The sequence below is a fragment of the Drosophila suzukii genome (assembly GCF_043229965.1).
Source record: "Drosophila suzukii chromosome 2 unlocalized genomic scaffold, CBGP_Dsuzu_IsoJpt1.0 scf_2c, whole genome shotgun sequence".
NCBI classification, from domain to species: domain Eukaryota; kingdom Metazoa; phylum Arthropoda; class Insecta; order Diptera; family Drosophilidae; genus Drosophila; species Drosophila suzukii.
In genome coordinates, this window is record NW_027255896.1 from 9,358,121 (window position 1) to 9,379,484 (window position 21,364).

At 39.7% G+C, this 21,364-nt stretch overlaps 1 protein-coding gene across 1 annotated transcript in view; it reads right to left on the minus strand.

Moving 5' to 3' along the window:
- Positions 1-1,251: 1,251 nt before the first annotated feature.
- Positions 1,252-21,364, minus strand: part of LOC139354086 (coiled-coil domain-containing protein 40-like) — a 112,229-nt gene continuing 92,116 nt past the window's right edge. The window contains exons 2-3 of the mRNA XM_070998347.1: positions 2,186-2,394; positions 1,252-2,133 (exon numbers count right to left, since the gene is read on the minus strand). Of these exons, the coding sequence (XP_070854448.1) occupies positions 1,330-2,133; positions 2,186-2,394 (1,013 nt within the window). The 3' untranslated portion in view covers positions 1,252-1,329. The remainder of the gene's footprint in view (positions 2,134-2,185; positions 2,395-21,364) is intronic.

A 21,364-nucleotide genomic window follows, 5' to 3' on the forward strand; every position in this document is an offset into this window, starting at 1 on the left:
CGACGTGCGACCACGTTGAAACTCGTTAAACCAATTTTTGACGGTCGCCACCGAAGGAGAATAGTTACCGTACACAGCATCCAAGCGCTCTTTGATTTCGCTGCGCGATTTCCCCTCCAAAAACAAGAATCGAATCACAGACCGAAATTGCTCTTTCTCCATTTTTCTAAAATACGCGGACACGTCCGATTCCACACGCGGTCAAAACAAAACTACGAATCCGATTCGGCTGAAATTTCGACAGAAGCCGTCTACGAGAATGAAATACACTATAGTAAATTTCTCTTGCGATAGTGACGCCATCGTGCGGTGAGGCTAAGTACTTATCGGACTGCCCTCGTGTACTTTATGGGGTCGGAAACGTCTCCTTCACTGCGTTGCAAACTTCTGACTGAAATCATAATACCCTCTGCAAGGGTATTAAAATCACAACATTCTTCACACTGACATGCCGTAGTAAACATAATGTGACCACGTCAGAGCAATACAAAAATATATGGAGACCTTGACGTCACAATGGAAAGAGAAATAAGAAAAAGTTTTGGAGTTAGTAAAGGAGGTATGGCCATTTATTATATATTAGAGCAAGAGACACAAGTCCACGAAAACCCAACGCGCAGATAAATATAATCCTTTATTCTGCCAACAAGTCCGGTACATTAGAATGTATGAGTGTATTGCAGAGAGTAAATTAAAACGTTATTAGGTGATGATCCAAACTGACAATCTTTTTTGAACAAAAAATGCCTCTTTTAAATTTATATTTATAAATCTAAAATTAAAAAAAGTGTTTTTTATAAAACAAAAATCAAAAGAATTATAAATACCTCAGTCAATTTGACACTGGGATCAATAAATAAAAATGTAGTTGGCGCGAGAGAGTAGCCTGGGAAGCATAAGCAAAATATACACGACAAGAGTTTAAGCGAAAAGAAGCGGGAGAGAGACTACAGAGAGCTATGAGAAACAACAACAAAAGCTGTGATTGAAACGAATGCACAAACAGCGTACAAAAAGTTAAAAATAGAATGCACGTTCCTTATTTCCTATTATTAAGTAGACAAATTGACTACAAAAAACATATTTAAAAAACACACACGGCTGTTCTGTTGGGTCAGGTTACAAAACAGGACACCAGTACCACAGATATTAATCAGCAAATGGACAAAATCATAGAGCACAGGATAAACGCAACCGGTACCAAGCGACGCTAAATCGATAATGCTGATGATGATTTAAGGAAATCTCTCCTACTGTTCAAACATTAATCTTTTGGTTTCTTTATTGACGTTTTTTTAGCTCCAATATGCGTATTTTTATTTATTTCAGTTAGTCTTTTAAAACGTGAAGTACTTTTGTAAAAAATGTTTTGCTATTAGGAAAGCCGAGTAATAGATTCTGTGCGATTTCCGTAAGACTTTCATTGAGCTCGCATTGCTTTTGTGATATTTGTTGTACCGCCAGCTCTGATCGAACAATTTTCTGCTTTGATTTTAATAAATTAAGTCTTCGATAAGCTTTTGCTCTAATTTGTTTCCGTATTATTTGCTCCAAATTTGCATGCTTAGCTAAAATCCCTTCTTGGATTCGATCCTGAATGTTGGCATCATCCTTCAATATTTCTTTAAGATCCGTTTCAATTCTTCGTAACATATAAATCATGCGCTCAATTTTGTTGACATCATCAATTAAGTGCTTTTCCGACAATAACTTTATTTCATTACTTATGAGTTTAGTTCTATTATGAACTTCATCAAGTCTGACCTGAACATGAGAAGCATTTTTTAATTTTTTTAGTTTGCCTTGTAAGTGTTCTTTCACTGATGCATTGACAAATATTTGTTCCCGGTGCATAACGCAATGTTCTAGATCTAGAACAAGACTTTCCTGTGCTCGTTTTAGTTGAGCATATCTTATAGTCATGCGATGAATTTCTGTTTTCATCTGACCGATTTCTCCGTTTACAGATCGCTCTAGTTTCGACCACTCTATAGTTTCCTCAAGCAATTTATATTTAGTTTCCCACGATAATGTTTCTCTGTGGTTATCTATAACGAAATCTTTTTGAAGCTCAATTTCGTTTTGCAGGTCATTAATTGTTTCTTCCAACTTTAGTACTCCGAGCTCGGCAACCTAAAATAAAATATTGGCTTTTATTAAATATATCAGTAAGACTTCAGTATACCTTAAGTTTTTGGGTTTGGTCAGCCTGCTCGTGCTCGAAATCAGTTTCTTCAATATCATGGTGCATCCTTTTTTTATATATTTTCTCATTAAGTAGTTCCAATTTTGATGTAAAACTTTTAATGAACAGCTGTAATTCTTTTGATTTTCTTTGTGATAATTCCAGCTCTTGATCAATTTTAAGTGATTTTTGCTTAATAATTGATAGTTCTGAAAGCAAATTGAAAGTATTTGGTTAGTTCGGTTTCGTTTAAGTAAAACAGGCGAAGGTTCTGGTATCAAAGCATTTATGTGATTATAGGTATTATTCATAAAATTGTACTGTGTTTATGTTGGTGAACCTGGTGGAGTAAGATTCATTTCTAAGGTAACTGGTGTCGAGCGTGGCTCCGAATGGATCAGTTTACTAACTGAAAAAGTGATGAGCAACTACGCTACGCACAAAACCAAACTATCAGTTTTAGCATTACTTTTTATACCCTTGCAGAGGGTATTATGATTTCAGTCAGAAGTTTGCAAAGCAGTGAAGGAGACGTTTCCGACCCCATAAAGAATATATATTCTTGATCAGAATCACTAGACGAGTCGATCTAGCCATGTCCGTCTGGAAATAACATTTTTTAATTAGTTTTGAATTTCGAATTAAATTTTATCAAAATCGGACGACTCTATCATACAGCTGCCATAGGAACAATCGGAAAATTGGTGGGAAAATAATATGAAACAAATTATAGCCTCAGTGTTTTTTAACATATAACCTCCTACTCTTGGAATTACAATTTTTTAGTTAGTTCTGAATTTCGAATTTAATTTTATCCAAATCGGAAAATTGATGGGAAAATAGTATGAAACAAATTATAGCTTCGGTGTCTCTTAACATATAACCTTTTACGCTTGGAAATAACATTTTTTAATCAGTTTTGAATTTCGTATTTAATTTTATCGAAATCAGAAGACTATATCATATAGCTGCCACATGATCGATCGGAAAATTGGTGGGAAAATAATATGAAACAAATTATATCTTCGGTGTTTTTTGACATATTATCTTATACTATGACAATATCATCTTATGTATTTTTAAATTTAATAATTATAGCTGCATGGCTTGCCGAAGTTAGCTTCCTTTCTTGTTTGTTAATGGTTTTCGCTTATGAAACAATGTTCCAAGCCAGTACGAAGCAATTGGAAGCTCACTTCAATTTCATAACAAAATCCAAGTACACAGTATACAAAAAAATAGAACGATTTAATCGAGTGTCCTAACTATCAGATATCCGATACCCAGCTCTAAAGTTGAAAATTAATAAAGGGTAATTTACGCGAAGATTCTCGCTTTAATATTGGAAGACACCTGAAAAATTCGCAAAGCCGCGCAATCGATACACGAGAAAAAGTTTCGCATACGATATTTTTAGACCAATGAGAAAACAAACATTTACAGCGCTGTAAAGTTCTTGGAGTGTCACCAACCCAATGGTTGAGGGAGGCACATACCCATAGCACTACATACACTTACCCTCGAGACACCCTCTAAGAAATGAGAACCCACGTCTAATAGTAAACAAGCCAATAGAAAGTTACCACGAAACTAAAAACCACCGAATACAGACTAAACAATATATATGTATATATATGAAATTATATATATCATCCAAAGACATCTCTTTACGAGGCAAAAACATAGTACGACCCCACCTTCAACATACAATAGATCTGATATCAACTTTTGTAACGAAAATGTATTATTCGACATTCTAACTAAAAACACTTTCTTATTTTTTCTCATGCGGCACAACACAATACAATATGCCCGTGCAGGCCATTTCCTGTTTAATTTTAAAATCTTTCAATTTTTAGCGGCCTAGATGAATATTTTCATAATATATTCGGAATTTTAGTTTCTTTTGTTCATACCTTTATAAATTTTAAAGTGAAATCGAAGTACGAGATGTGGCAAATATAAGTCAAGTTCGTCTTCTAGCTTTAAAACTCTATAATAAGACCCAATCGCGATCTAAGCCAGAGAAACCTAAATGGGCTTTTACTTAATTCCATGTGTACTTTCCGCACGTGAAGTCCACATTGTGGTTCCATTTCTAAACACAAAGAATTGTTTAGAAAATATATATATATGTCGGGTTATGGATTTGATTTTCCATATTTTGCGCAGATTGTATACGGCGAATATCCTTGAGCACACCACAGTCGATTTGAGATTCCCGCCAGCCTTCTTGCATACCGAAAAAGTCCTCCCGAAAATGCTGCAACGAGCATACTTGTGTCTCTGTCTCTCGCAGTGGCTCAAGGATACACGCACAACAATCTTAGTGCGCATCTCTCTCTCAAACCTCTAACCTCTCACAACTTTCTTTCTCATGTTCGCATCGAACTATACTGACCACCTGGCGAATAGACGGAACATAGCGTACTAACAAACAACCGTTAGAGTGCAGAGACGAGATTTGCCACTTGGTACACGCATTTGATTTAATGCTTTTACACTGACTACCATAATTTAAGATCCGACACGGCCATTCTGACAATTACACGTCCTCGTGTACTGTAATCTTAATATTTTAAATATGACTTGTAAATCCGTGATTATAGCTTGTGTTTTCTTTTACTCATCAGTTTCGAACATCATTTATTTATTCGATATATTATCTTACACTTAACATTTTTCTCTTATTTCATAATCTTTCATTATTTTATTTCAATTATTTCAATTTCAATTCTTATTCTCATTGTATAATCTAATTCATTTTAACATTTAAATCATTTCATTTACTTCTCGGCATTTTACAATTCGACTCTAGTTATCGTCACTATGATTTCCTTTTGATTAAGAGCTTAGTCCCGTCAAGAACGCCACACGCCATGTTCCAACTTTCGTCTTTCACTTGTGCTTGCTCAATGACGCAGATAGCTTAAATCTCAAAACCATACCTTTAATTCATACATTTCAATCAAATATTGTCATATATCAACCAAACTTTGCATCCGCCAGGTTATTTCCATTCGAATTCTCAAACACATCCGCCATTCACAAACATGTTCTTATCGAAGTCTATTGCAACTTCATTTCAACTATTCCATACTCTATATGAACATTTTGTTTTCACATAACATATCCTCTCACACGGATATATTATAACCATTTCAACAAGTCTCGGGCGGGCAATCCAATTCACTAGGAACATAACCATCTGCCATCTTTCTCAAATCTTCATGACAATATTTATAAGTTCTCTTATTATGCAATGACTTCAAGATATATCTATCTCCTTCTAGAACTTCACTAACTAAAAATGGTTCTTTAAACTTTACATCCAATTTAGTTTGATGCCGTTCTTCATTTTTCAGTAAAACAAAATCTCCAATTTTATGTCGTTCAACTGCTGCTTTATTTTTATCGAATCTTATTTTGTCGTAACTAGCTTGATTGTTCATATTTTCAATTGCCCTAACTTTATCTACCTCCATCTCCGTATCATACGGTGGAATCAAACCTAAAGGACGAGCCACCTTGCCGACAAGTAACTCTAGGGGACTTGCTTTGCTTGTACTACTAACTGTGCAGTTTAAGGCAAGTTGTACCCCACCTAAAGCTTCTTGCCAAGATCGGTGACTTCTTAAGGGTACTCATCACACGTTCAACTTGGCCGTTTGCACAGCTTCCTCCTGTAGCTATAAGATGAAGCTTAATCTTCTGTGATGTACAAAATTCTGAAAATCTCCCACTAGTAAAACATCTACCCTGATCAGCTATTATACGCTGCGGTATTCCAAACAAAGAGATAGATGATTTCATTGCCTGAATACAACTGTCAGAATCTAATCTTAAAGTATGAAACAAATAAACAAATTTTGTTAAGGCATCAATTTGTACTATCACGTATTCCTTAAGATCATTCTTCCCACTTAATTTTCCAGTGATGTCGATATGCACCGTGTGCCATGGCACATTCACTTTTGGAATTGGATGTAACTCGGCTTGTATCTTCCCAGATGAACCCTTAACAGTTTTACATGTAATGCAGCTATCGACAAACTTCCTAACATATTTATTCATCTTAGCAAACCAATAATATTGGTAAGTTTTGTCAAGAGTCTTTTTCCATCCCAAATGCATGATGGACTCTTGCACTTGATTTATTACTGACCATCGAAATGCATGGGGCACTACTGGCAAACAACGGGTTCTTCCATTTCTCTGGACTTTACGAAACAAGACACCTTTTTTCAACTCATAAGTCTGTGCAACATCATCTGTCGACTCTTTAGAGTTAAGTTTGTTAATGATATCAGTAATTTCAGAATCCTGGCGCTGTTCAGCAGCAAGCAAGTCACTTGAGATTTCTGCCAAGCTTACATGCTTTTCAGGAACTAAAGACTTTTCAACTTTTGTTGCTTCCTGAATGTGATTTTTCGATAAAAAATCCACATGCGCTGTTCACGCCAAAAGGGCGTTTAATTTCAGGAGGCAGTGTCGAGCGGCAGTTTTATCCAGATGTCTACATCTCGCGCGCTCGCACTGCCGTCCGCTCTCCCTCTCCATCTCTCCCCTAAGTCTCCGCTCTGCTCTGGAGCGCTTAAGTTAAGTTAGGCTTAAGCAGTTCTTGTTTCAAAGTGATACAATAAACATCTACGCACGTCGCGTAAAAACCCTAAAAGTACCCGCGTATTTTTATGCGTACCACTCAATCTTGGGGCTTCAATTATTTCATCGATCAAGCCGCACCGCCCCAACATTTTGGTCCAGTTCGAGCAGGATTTCAAAATCTTTGGACTTTCCTCTCCTGGAGTTTCCTTTGATTTTGTCCCAGCAGGCTTGAAACACTCCAGATAAGTTCCGCTTACTATAATTGCCGGTCATACAGCCAGTTTTTCGAACCCTATTTCGACTAACTTTCTGTATGATATATTGTCTAAATCCAAAAGAGATTAATCCGACGCAACGGCATTTAATATATGTATTTCAATTCCGTTACTTGTGCCCCACAATATTCCAGTTTCCTTTGCCCACAGTTGCACACTTGAAACAATTCCAGTAAATATTTCAGTGCTACTATTCAACGAAAATATTTGTCAAATATATTTTCAATTCCAATCGTGTGTAAAATATAACTCAGCCGCAGTAAAAAATTCCCGGTCATAAAATTATTCCTTAAGATTTGCACTCTTTATTTTTTACTGTGTTCCAGCTGCGCGTGTATATTTACATAAATATTCTAATACAGTCCACTCCAACTACTTTTCTCGACCTACAAATACGGCTAAACTATTTCCAATATTAAGAACAAAGTTACAAATTCCACAAATTTACTCCAGCAAATCGTTTGCAATTTAATTGTGCAGGTGACAAACAAACGCACCGACATACAAACATAAGCGAAGTCTTTCCAATTCCCGCAACGTTATTCCGCTATTCGCACCCCACATATGTACATATGTACAGTGTACATACATACGTATATCGCCAGTGCACAGTGGGTCAAGAGCTCACAAAAAGTGTTCCTTTCAAACAAACAATATTAAAGTCCTTAATTCCTTACATAAGTCCGACCATCCGATATAATAAATATTTATTGCCTATCCGACAGTGTGACCGTATATATTTACAATCTTAATTGGTTCCTAAATTCCAATTTGATTCCAATCCGTTTCCTTACATCAGAATTAAAATTCTAAATTATTTAACGTCATGGCAACATCAGTAAAATCCGCTTTAACCCGATTTATGGCCACAGCTGACTGTCTGATCCACTTTGAGGCCACTGTGAACGCTCCAGGTGCTCCTACACCAACGTTATCCGCCTAAAAAAAATCCGTCGCGATCATCTCAATTCCTTGTGGCAACCGGTAAAGGCAGCGTACGACATATGCTCCGACTGCATTATAGCTGCAGGCGAGATCGCCGCAGACACAAAATCCATACTAAAGTCCAAGTATTACCAAACGTACTCCACTTACGAAATATTTGCCGCGCAGCTGATGGAACAAATCCAAAAGGGCTCCTCCCAAATACCTCAAGCTCCAGTAACTCCGTCCCAAAATTCCACGTCTTATGGCTGTCGGCTCCCTCCTATCGACACAGAGGTTTTCTCTGGCGATTATCTTCGCTGGCCGACTTTCCGGGACCTTTTCACGGCAATATACATAGACAATCCGAGTCTAACGCCCGTTGAAAAATTATTCCACTTAAATTCAAAAACAAGTGGCGAAGCTCATTCCATAGTTTCAAGATCCCCACTCACCAATGATGGCCTTTGCTCAGCCTGGTATAACCTAACTGAGCGTTTCGAAAACAAGCGATTGCAGGTGAACAGTCACCTGAAAACACTTTTCAATGTGCAATCCATAGCACAGGAGTCGGGAGCAGCCTTAAAGGAACTTCAACGCACTTTTCAAGGTTGCTTAACTTCCTTAAAATTTTCCGGTGTTAATATTGAGAATTGGGACCCTATCCTGGTTTATATCTGCTCGACAAAACTACCAAAGCTCACTCTCTCATTATGGGAGCAATCCATCCAAAATAAAGCCGAAATTCCTACGTGGCTTGAGCTTGATGCATATTTGACGGAGCGCCATCTAACTCTTGAGGCCGTCGATAGCTTCCGATCTTCCAATTTGCACCACGTCCAGTCCAAAGACACAAATCGAGAGGCAGAATTTCCAAAAATAAATTCCTTCAATACAAGGTTAGTTCCGATAACCAAAGGCTGCGATCTGTGTTCGAAGAAGAACCACCCCGTGCGTATATGTCAACGCTTCCTACAGATGACGGTAGAAGATCGCTTAGCCTATATCCAAAGGAAGCAGTTGTGCTCCAATTGCTTTGCAAGTAGCCATCAACTCCGGGATTGCACAAGCGCTCACAACTGTCTCACTTGCCAAGATCGGCATCACACATTGCTTCATCGAAACAGCGGTCCTACTACTCCGACGATTCCATCCGACCCTCCGAGGCCAGTATCCGCCTCAGTTCCACACATCATTTCGTCCTATTCAACGCAAGTTTCCGTACAAAAAGTTCCTCCTAAGAATACTCCATCCGAATATTGGGTTCCATACCCCGCCTTGGATGGCAGACGTACTCGAGGTATTAAATCCTACCAATGCCGAGTCTGCCAAAAGATCCATCCTCTACGGAAGTGCCACCGCTTTCTACGGCTAAGCCCCCAGAATCGGCTTCAGGAAGTACATATCCAGAAGTACTGCTCCAATTGCTTGGCTCACAATCATTTCAAGGACTCCTGCCGCAGTGGTCATCACTGCCACAAGTGTGGAAAGGCCCACCACACTCTCCTACATACGGACGACCGATCTATACTTCCAAAATATTCCTGAGCCTACTATCCTGAGGTTCTTGCTACGGTTGTCCTCGCAAGGGGGGGGGAGAATGTTCACGCCAAAAGGGCGTTTAATTTCAGGAGGCAGTGTCGAGCGGCAGTTTTATCCAGATGTCTACATCTCGCGCGCTCGCACTGCCGTCCGCTCTCCCTCTCCATCTCTCCCCTAAGTCTCCGCTCTGCTCTGGAGCGCTTAAGTTAAGTTAGGCTTAAGCAGTTCTTGTTTCAAAGTGATACAATAAACATCTACGCACGTCGCGTAAAAACCCCAAAAGTACCCGCCTATTTTTATGCGTACCACTCAATCTTGGGGCTTCAATTATTTCATCGATCAAGCCGCACCGCCCCAACATGCGCCATGCGCTTTCTTTCTCTATATTCGATTTTGAAATCAAACGACTGCAGATACACCCACCAACGATGCACTCTTGGTGTCAGATCAATCTTTGTCCGCGATGATTTAAGAGAATTACAGTCAGTATACACTACAAACTAAACTAAACTAAATAATGACGGAACTGTTTAACGGATTCTACCACTGCCAAGGTTTCTAGCTCGTATGAATGGTATCTAGACTCTGCAGGGGAAGTAGTTTTACTAAAGTACTCTATTACATGAGGACTACCATTGATTCGATGCATTAAAATTGCACCATAACCGTAAGAGCTTGCATCTGTGTGTAACTCTATTGGATGTTGTGGATCAAAAATAATAAGTACAGGCTCATTTATAAGGATAGCAATAATATTTTTTCTAATATCTTCCAACTCGTTATTCCAATTAAACACACTTTTACTCGAAATTAAAGAATATATCGGTTTCATAATCTGTGAGAACCGAAGCACGAATTTTCGAAAATAAGACGCTAATCCTATAAACTGTCTTACGCTACGAACTGATTGCGGTGGTGGCAAGGAATTTAACGCAAGAATTTTTCGCGGACTAGGCCTTAACTCTCCAGCTCGTACCTCATACCCCAAGTATTGTACAGTAGTTTTTAAGAATCCACAATTTGGCTATGTTAAAAGAGAATCCCGCTGCAGTCAATACATCCAACATCCTCAATCTTTCCATACCTAAATCTATGGTAGATGAAACCACCATTATGTCGTCCATATAGACTATTACATAAGAATATGCAAGATTTCCCAATGCGTTTATAATGGCTCGCTGGAAAACAGACGGGGCGTTCTTGAGGCCAAATGGCATTGTCAGATACTCATAGTGCCCATCAGGTGTAACAAACGCGGTATATTCAACAGAATCGGAATAATTGGGTATCTGATGGTATCCACTAGCCATATCCAGACAAGTAAAATATTTTGCACCCGCCAGTCTAGCAATCTGGTCATTGATAAGTGGTAAGGGATATCTGTCAGAAACAGTATTGCTGTTCAGTTCACGATAGTCAACGCAAGGTCGATCGGATCCGTTCTTCTTTTTAACCAAGAGTATAGGGCTAGCATAGGGAGAGCAACTAGGTCGAATAATGTTACAGTTTAACAATTTTGTTATCCTTTCACGTACAATTTCTTTTTCATTTGGACTTAGACGATATGGACGCCGCTTCACAGTTTTGTTTGAATCAATTAATCTAATAGTCATCTCACCCGTATTAACCTTTGTGCAAGGGATTCCATCAATAAATGCAGCTGAATAGTCTTTGAGTAATTTAATTAAGTTTTCCTTGTCATTACCAATCATTTCAGTATCAACATTAAGTAACAAAGCAGATGGCTCAGATACTTTACATACGTTTACAGATTTAGACTTAACAAATTCAAATTTATCAGGTGTCAAGATGATTTCGTATCCTTGACTAAGGATTTCCCTACCAATTACAATATCATTTGTGAGATGCTTATCTGCTATGACATAAAACAGTATTTCTACAATATTTCCATTAACAATGCATTTAGATAGTTTTTGCAGCTTACTGGAAATGCCAGCGTCGCCAATACCTCGTATTATGACAATATTATTAATATGTTTGCCATCAAATTTATCGGCAACACTACTTCGCATAAGCGAGCATTCTGCTCCAGAGTCAAAACAAATAGGAAAGATCTCACCCTGGTGTGTCATAACTCCTTTTGGCTCAGCCACAAAACATTGGTTACATTTCTTCTCAGTAACTGCTCCAGATATAGCTGCATTGTTCGTGCACCAATTCGCAAGATGCCCAAGTTGTCCACACCGATAACAGGTCACATTCTGCAAGTCACGATGCTGACCGCTTCAATTTACACTCCGCCATTTTACGTCCTGGTTTCTTGCATAAGTGGCACACGATTTTGGCTCGCTTGCAGTCGCCGCTATTACCATCAGTACTTCCAGCACTCCGCTTTTTGTCAAATGTAAATGCTCTCAGTTCCATCTGGAGTTGTCTTCTAGTTTGTACATTTGACGAAAACACCATACGCTGCAAACGGTTGTCAAAATTGGCCATATGCGCAAGTACCGTGGATACAGCTATTTCCTCGACGTTCATATTGCGCCATTTTGTGGTCAATGACGTCACCATACGGCTTGCGTACACTGCAGGGCACTCGTTGTGGGCTGGACGGCTGTTTAGCAGATTCAGGAACATAGCTGCCGGCGTTTCCTTAATCTCGAAACGCTGTATAAATAGATCTTTAAACTGCTCCCAATTAATGCCGGGATAGCAGATCTGTGCAAGCCACGCTGAAGCACTGCCCTGCATGCAACTACTCAACATCATGATAAGTGCGCTGCCATCAATCTGCTGTTCGTCCATAATAATGCTTGCCGTTGCACACCATTGAGTCGCATCGGCTTCAGTTAAATCTGGGTTAAATTTTGGCAAACCACTTGATTTTGTGGACGCACAGACGCTTGCATAGCTTTACACATTTCAACGAAATTGCGATTCTGCAGTTCCATAATAGTACGCCACTGATCTTCAGAAAATGCAGGAGCTGGCACCGATCCCACTTCTGATGTCGGGTTATGGATTTGATTTTCCATATTTTGCGCAGATTGTATACGGCGAATATCCTTGAGCACACCACAGTCGATTTGAGAATGCGCGCCAGCCTTCTTGCATACCGAAAAAGTCCTCCCGAAAATGCTGCAACGAGCATACTTGTGTCTCTGTCTCTCGCAGTGGCTCAAGGATACACGCACAACAATCGTAGTGCGCATCTCTCTCTCAAACCTCTAACCTCTCACAACTTTTTTTCTCATGTTCGCATCGAACTATACTGACCACCTGGCGAATAGACGGAACAAAACGTACTAACAAACAACCGTTAGAGTGCAGAGACGAGATTCGCCACTTGGTACACGCATTTGATTTAATGCTTTTACACTGACTACCATAATTTAAGATCCGACATATATATTTTTTTCTTATTATGAATACCCATCCACATGCCAAAAATGATTGAAATCGGACCATTCAATAAAAAGTTATAACCAAATATTTATCAATATTTTTCAAATTAAATTGAAATTGCACCCCACAAGCAGGAAATCAGCTGTTTTCACTAGTATGCCACCCAGCCGCTATGGGCGCTTTTGGCTACTTGGCCTTATAGGCTAGAGGGCGCTAAGTGGCGCTAGCCTACCTTTAGCTGAGTGACGGATATCATATAGTCGAGGCCATCGATTATAGCGTTCTCTTGTTTTGACCTTGGATTAGTCATAAAAAATAAGTAAATTAGTGGTCTGTGGTCAGTTTTTACTGCGTTTTTCATAAATATATGATCGAAAATGGTTTAATGCCCGGTGGATAGCTGCTAATTCTTGTTCTGTTTTGTCTTTATTACTATCTCCCTTGGTGAATAGTCCTAATGTGTAGCGCTGGTAGTCAAAAGAGAACAGATCGGGTAAGAGAAAGCAAAATAGGTCAACAGGGCGAAATATCAGTTGGTTTCTGCTGAGAGCGGTTGTCATTTTGTCTGTTAAGGGTTAAGGGCGACAATGGCAAGCGGCATCAGCATTCTCTTCCATCTAATCCTTTCACCGTCAATTGTGCGAAACTCTGGAAGAGGTTGAAAGGGAAAAGCCAGCCGAATTAATAAATTCCGGTCGAGTCCTATAAGAAAGAAAATAAAAACCAAAGGGTTTTCAATCAGCAGCACGTTATATGATTTTTAGGGGCTCGGCGGCCAGTGGGGGGGCGTTAAGTGGGTGTGTCACCCTGCTGAAACAAACTTGCGCTGCGCAAGAAGCTCAGGAATCTGCATGACAAATCTCAATAGCCTAGCTTTTATAGTTTCTGAGATCTCAGCGTTCATCAGGACGGACAGACAGACGGATGCCTAGATCGACTCGGCTAGTGAACCTGATTATACCCTTTTACTCTACGAGTAACGGGTATAAATATCGTCAATAGCTATCGATTTACCCAAAAAAAGTTTTCCACGCCCACTCTAACGCCCATAACGTCTAAATCTGTCTGCCGCCCACATTACCATATATTGAGATAGCGGGTAGGTGGCGCATTACAATCTCGCTTTGCTGCTTGCATATCTGCATTTCCCTTTGGTCCCTTTAGCTGAGTAACGGGTATCTGATAGTCGAGGTGTTCGACTATAGCGTTCTTCCTTTCTTTCACGCTGAACCTAGGTTTGCCAGTCGCTACAGGCGCCGTTATATAGACAGATTACCGCCTGGAGTCGCATCACTGGCGAATATCTTTCGCGTGATAGTTACCCAAGAGTCGACCTTGCAAGTCCTCTAGTTCGTAATAGGATCTGACCAGTTTTCCTTGAACTCGGGCTTTTACGAATGATGGACCAAACTTGGCGTTGTAGCCGGTCTGAAAGCAACTTTGCTTGAAATTGCGTCGAAATACCTCTTGCCCTTCAGCGTACGAAACATCTCTCGAGCGCAAATTATAACGCTTTTCGTTCCGATCGTGAGCTTTCTGCATTTGCTTAGTCGCTTCCTCTCGGATTATTTTAAATGAATCTTGCCTATTAAACATCAAAGAACGACCATCTAGCATGTTCAGTCTCCTTAGCAAGGAATAAGTAACCGGAAGTTACCATATGCTGGCCGAAAGCCATATAGTACGGCGTTGTACAGATACTAGCATGGATCGAGGATCTCAAGGCACAACATATCCTATTCAAATACTCATCCCAATCTCTCTGATCTGGACGAAGGTAAGCTCGAATCGCTGAAATAACAGAGCGGTTGACTCGCTCAGAGGCGTTAGCTTGAGGCGAATGAACAGTCGTCAGCATGTGTGAAATCTCATAAGTAGTCGTCAGCATGTGTGAAATCTCATAAGTCTTCATCAGTTTCTGAAAAGCTTCAGAACGGATCTGGGATCCGTTGTCTGATACGACGGTTTACGGGACACCGAAAGTCATGAAGTGCTCGCCTTCGAGGTACTTAATAACAACACTAGCATTAATCTTTTTCACAGGTTTTAGAAATACAAATTTAGAGAAATGATCTAGGACTATGAAAATGCCGATATTCCCGCTTCTCAAACGTGGGTAAGGTCCGAGAAAATCGATGAAAATTCGTTGAAAAAGTCGCACAGTTTCTGGCGCTTTTCCTAGCGGTGGTCTGAGAACATGATTCGGTGGTTTAGTCGACTTACATTTCTCACAGGCATTAACGTATGCTTTCACGTCAGACACGAGGCGAGGCCAAAAATAATAGCTCCTAACGCGCTCGACAGTCTTATGTATCCCGCCATGGGAAGCCAATGGACTGTTATGGGCTTGGAAAAGAACTTCGGGGCACAGCTCTGATGGTAACCAAAGCTTCCATGCGTATTCATCGTGTACTTGTTCTCCAGTTAAATGTTCTGCTTTCCTATACAAATACCCCTCCTCTGTTTTAAGATCAGGGAAATTATCTTTCTTCTCTTCAACCTTAGCTACTAGATCTTTGTAAGCAGGAGGTTTAAAGTGGTTTGAATTCATGTCGACCAAAAAACCTTACCGCAAATCTATCGCCGCGACTTCGTCCTCGTTAACGCGGGACAAGGAATCAGGTACCACGTTCATTGTACCCTTACGATGCTCAATTTTAAATCGATATCTTTGCAAGGCTAACGCCCATCGAGCTAAACGAGTTTATGAATACCTCGTTCCTGAGATGCGGTGGGACGACTTTGTCCATCAAGCGAGACATTGTGCTGGTGGCATTACAAAGCCCAAAAGGCATTACTTTAAATTGGTAGAGTGGCCTACCGGGAACTGTAAATGCAGTCTTATCTCGGGATTGAACTTCCAATGGCACTTGCCAATAGGCGTCTTTCAAGTCAAGACTAGTAATATACTCGGCTCTTGGCAACACACTTAAGATGCCACTGATTTGTGGAAGTGGATATGCGTCTTTCTCGGTGAAACCATTGACCTTTCGGCAATCTAAACAAATCCTCACTTTGCCAGGTTTAGTAACCATGACGATGGGAGAGGACCAAGCGCTTTCCGACTCTTCAATAACCCCTAATTGCAACATTCTGTCTATTTCTGCGTACATACTCTTCTCAACGGCAGGTGAGACGGGGAAATGACGCTGTTTGACTGGCTTAGCACTGCCCACGTCAATTGTATGTGTAATCAAACTAGTCTGCCCAAGACCTTCCTGAGCGAATGGAGGAAAAGAATTGATAACATGAACTAATCTTAACTTTTCTGCTTCAGACAAGTCAAGTTGATCTGCCTCGACGTCGCTGTTAACTTTGCTAGACTTTTTAGATTCTAGCTCGGATATATGCAGATTTTTGGGAAGAAGATCATACAGCCTCCAAAAATCTATGCCCAAGTATAGATCTTGCTTTAGTGATGGTACAATATAAATGTTTAAAATCTTTTGAATGTTTCCATATTCTATGTTAACTTTCATCTTGCCTACTATTCGTTGTGGGCTTCCATCTGCCGTGGTAGCACTAACGTTTAACGACTTGTAAGCATTGTCCTTCTTCGTGAGTTCGCTGGCTAAATCACCCCCAAAGCAACTTATAGATTCCCCGGAGTCAAGTAAACCGTACACGGTACGATCTAATAAACGAACCGGCAAAAACGGTCGAGGATCTCTTATTTCTATCGGAACAGAACAAATATATTTCAATTCTAGCCGACAGGTTCTAATATTTTGCCAAAAAGATTTGATTCTTTTAGAACTCCGAGATTTAAATCTTTCCAAGAGAGGGTTAAGACAAAATTTTGGATTTGGAATGTCAGGTAAATTTTTAACTTTACATTGCAGTAAAGAGCTGGCATTGCTTTCCGGTACGTCAGGGATAATTTGTGGTGCAATGAACGGTACATCCACATTTAATCGGTCATCGTTGACTGATTGCGAAAGGCACTCGAAGTTTTCGGTTTGTACGGCAACTTCGAAGCGCCGGACTTGGAGTTTTTTGCACACTTTGCTCAATTTGATTTGTAAGTGTTATCTGCTCCACAGCCGTAACAAAAAAGTCTTTTATCGGCTAAACAATCCTGGTAAATGTGGCCATCTTTGCGACAATTCCAGCATTTTAAGGTAAACGCGTCTACTTCTAACTCGTTTTCCGACTCCGAACCTTTCGGAGATTCAGACTCTAGAATCAGTTCTGATATTTCGCGTTTAAATGGGCTACTTTTACTATAACCGTGAGCGCGTTTGACGTCGTCGAGAAAAGCTTCGCGTCGACGACAGGTTTCTCTTAACTCTGAGACTGTTGAAATATCCACATTTAATAACTCATGTCGTATTTCAGGCCATAGATTATTCTTGAGAGCTCGGAAAAGTTTTCTCGAGCTCCATGGTATCTCTAGTTGATCGACTAAAATGTTTACGCTATCGTGAAAGCTATCGAAGGTTTCACTAGGCTTCTGCTTCTTGTTACGGATCCACTCCTCGATGTCAATATCATCCCTTTTCTGACGAAATTGCAATCGTAAAGAAGAACATAACCTATCCCAGCGGACTTCAGTCACCGGTTTATGGTAACGCCAATAAAATTCGTTGGCGTTGCCCTCAAAGAGAACGCTGGCGTTCCTACAAAGGACTGAGAAATTCCCATCTAACGTTTGATGCGTCAGCGCCTCAACTCTATAAATGAAGTTATCTACTGAAACACCTGATCCCGAAAATTTAATTTTCCATCCGTTTAAAATATGAACGACCTTGTCGGGTCTAGTTAGGAGATCGGAAATGTCATTTCGGTGAAAACCAGGCGAACCTAAGTTAGGCAGGACCCGATGTCTGTTTTGAATTTGCTCGACAACAGCTGGCTCGTTATTTTCCTCGTCTACTGGAGGAGGTGTTGCTGATCTTTCCCCGCCACTCACAGCGGAATTTGGCGGAGTTCTGATCAGTCTCTGTACACTTTCTTCTACTGAAGTCTGGATTAAATCGGTAATTTTCTCTGAAAGAAGCGAGAATAGCCTTCGCTCCATGGACACCATTGTGACCGTGTTTACTGCGGTTGCTTGATCAGTAACGCTATTGTTGTTGCTCTGAGCACTTCCAGATGGACCCGGGGTATTATCGCTAACTCCTTGTTGGCGACCTTTAGATTGAGACCGAGTTTGTAAACACTTTTCGACCACTGCCCTGCAAGAAACTTTGCGCATCAATGCACTTCTTATGAAACTCGTGATGGCATATGGTTTCGAAAAGTTCGGAAGATGATTTAATTTCGGACTTGCATATCGGACAGACTGGCTTGGTGGATTCCTGAGAGCCTTTTCCTGGGGATCGGTCTAACCCCATTTTTAGAATAATTAGGAAATAATTAAATTTAAAAAAACACAAAAACCAAAGAGAATCCACCGTAGTAGATATAAAACTAAAATCTTCTTTATATATAAACCAATAGAATTAGTAAAACTGAACTTTTGCTGGATGTTCCCCGTATCGTAGGATAACTAAATTATTATTTTTTTAACTGCTAAACTTTCTCGAAAAAATAATAAGAGACAGATTAAGCGGACTTCTCGTAATCTCTAGTAAAACTAAATCCATGTAGGGAGACGGTTAGATTTTCTAAAGTGTATTGCGGACAGAGTATAGTTCGAGAACTAATACTGCTATATTCCTACTTCACTAATAAAAAAATAATCGCTCTAAGGCTAAACGAAATTAAAATTTCTACAGGTCTTTCGTGGATAGTGTGCCACTTGAAGTTGTACCTATTTTCCTTTCGATTGAGTCTATAGAAACCTTTTAATTAACAGAGTGTGGTTAAGTTTATGATGTAGCAAATCAGAAAGGGTCAGAAGGTCTACTGTAGTTTGATACTTTCTGCATTTTCCTCGGACTGAGTTTTCTAGACACCACTAACTAAGTAAAGAAAAATCCTAACTCTGATTATTTATTTTGGACAGAAAGAAAACTAATGCTCTTTGTCTCTGTTCTCCAAAAGAATTAACGATCCAAGAAAGGTATTTTGTAGAAGTGAATAAATTAAAAGTTGAAATTAAAGAAGTATAGAAAAGAGTTCGAATTTAATTACCGGTGAGTCTTAATGAGTGATTACTGTACTCACTAAGGTCCCACACGTTGAGCGCCACTTTTCTTTCTAATAATAATGAATTATATCTGTAGCGTGTAACGGTTGCATGAAATCGGGAATCTGCAGTTGGGGGGCACGCTATTAGGGTCCGGCACTCGCTCGTCGGCTTTGGGGGTGGAGGTCTTGCGCCTACAGATTCGCGTACTGACTACACATTATTATCACTAAGATCAGAAATAAGCGTGCTAGCGACAAGAGAGAATAGTAAACTGAAACCGGAAGAGAACGATAAATAAATTCAGGAATAAGTATTATAGGGACAGAAAAGATTTGGAGAAATTTAGCTATGCGAATCCACGGATGGTATTGTGGTCGCGTATGGCCCTCCCAACCTATGATCACCACCTTAAAGCATGGCTTCGGTGACCCCTTTGATACCCTACGATCGAGAAATCATCAGCTTAGTTCAGTTCAATGTTATTTATAGATCCATGGTTTTATTTCTGTTCGAAAAGGTAATTAATTTTCCGTAGATAGCAATACAAGTCATATTTAATATTTATAAAAAGAACATATGGTATTTAAAAAAAAAGGCATAGGAAGATAATATTTATGATATAACAAAGTACTTTACTAAATATAAATTTTAGCTTAAAGAAATAGTTTTCCGATAGTTCTAGGTATTCTGTATTATTTTTTTTTTTAGTAAAAAAATACTTCTTCAAGTGACTTTCTAAATTTATCAATTCATGTATTCAGGCAATTAGAGACTTTGAAATTTAATAATAGGCGATCGTAATTTGTATTAAACTTCTTTTGAAAATCGCAAATTAATTCATAGAGAATGCAATTAATTAATTTGATAAATTAATTGTTTTTAGTTCGGGGTTTATGTTTAAACAAGTTTCGTTCACTTTACGGATCGGCGAGAAAGGTGAATAAAAATATATATATATGTGATTAGTTAGTGTGACTCTTAGACGCGCGAACGATTTAAACTAAACTTGTAACCCGTACCTAATTCATCGTACTTCCTTGAATACTTTGCAATAACAAATTTCTCATTTAAACCTAAAAAAATATAACTCTTCTTAAATTAAATTAATGCTTCTCGGCGTGCATTATCTCCTTTGACCCGATCGACTTGTTAATTTCTTTTAATTTGTTAAATATAACTATTGCTTTACATGGCGTTGCCACTTGAGGCTTTACGAAAAATTATCGTTTGCTTTATGGTTTACAAATCTTTGATTTCATTGATTTTCTTTTCAAATTAATTTTTAAATTCGGTTGTTCAAAGCACGTTGGTTATATAACAGGGTTAGGACTGATCCAGTACGAAAGAGAGTTATCTCCATTAAGGTTGGCTAGTGTGCCATGCTAGGTTAAGGCCGTTCACACACGCGGCTCTTTTACAACATAAACGGGTATAAATCCCTAAATCTGCGGCAGCGATATTCCACTCGGAACCCCCCAGACGGATACGCGCACCCCTTAAAACTCGGCTGGTGTACGGACGCGCGGCATGATGGGCATCGGGGCAGGTTATGTAATTGAATTAAATTGCCATCGAGTGCTCTTTATATAAACTGCTCTTCTTGGCCGGCACTACATGACCCGTAGATAGGTAGATAGTAGATAGGGGTACTACAGGGCACTAATCTCTCCAAATCATTCCTCGCGGGCCAACCTGACGATTGGGCGTTTAAATTAATTTCAGATAGGGCGAAATATGGGTCTCAAAAAAAACCATACCTGACGATTGTGCCCGCGATTTGATTTTGGCCTTCGTGAGGTAAATCCTCCAGCAAATTGGCCGAGTTAATGAGATGCGCCTTTGGCGGCAACTTGAGGCAGCACTGACAAGGGTTTCCACCCGGAATTTTAGAAATACCTGTAGTGAAATTTTGTTGGAGGTTAAACACGCACCAATTTCTAACAAAATGCACTTGCACTTACTTTAAGCTTTATTCGCTGGCTAGCTTTTATAGCTGGCAGCCACACTGAGTGCTAAACACCACTTAGAATACTGGATGCCACTCAAAAATACTGGATGCCACTCAAAAAAATATATATTTCGGACTTTTAGTCTTTTAATTGAAATTTAAATTTCGAGCTGTTGGCACGTCCGCTTCTCTTGCTGGTTAAAATAAGAAGAACTTAACCGGAATCGGCTGGATACCAGCGAGGCTCTTGGCGGAAATATATATCATATGACGACCGACAGGTGTCAAAACTAGAACTTTCCAAGACCATCCTGGCTCAGCTGTTCAAAACTATCGAAATATCGAATAGCCGACACAGGTGGCCACACTAGGTGAAGCTTTGGTTTAAGCGGGCCCAGTATAGTAGGCTTTCAGGCTGAACCTAGGTTCGCCAGTCGCTACAG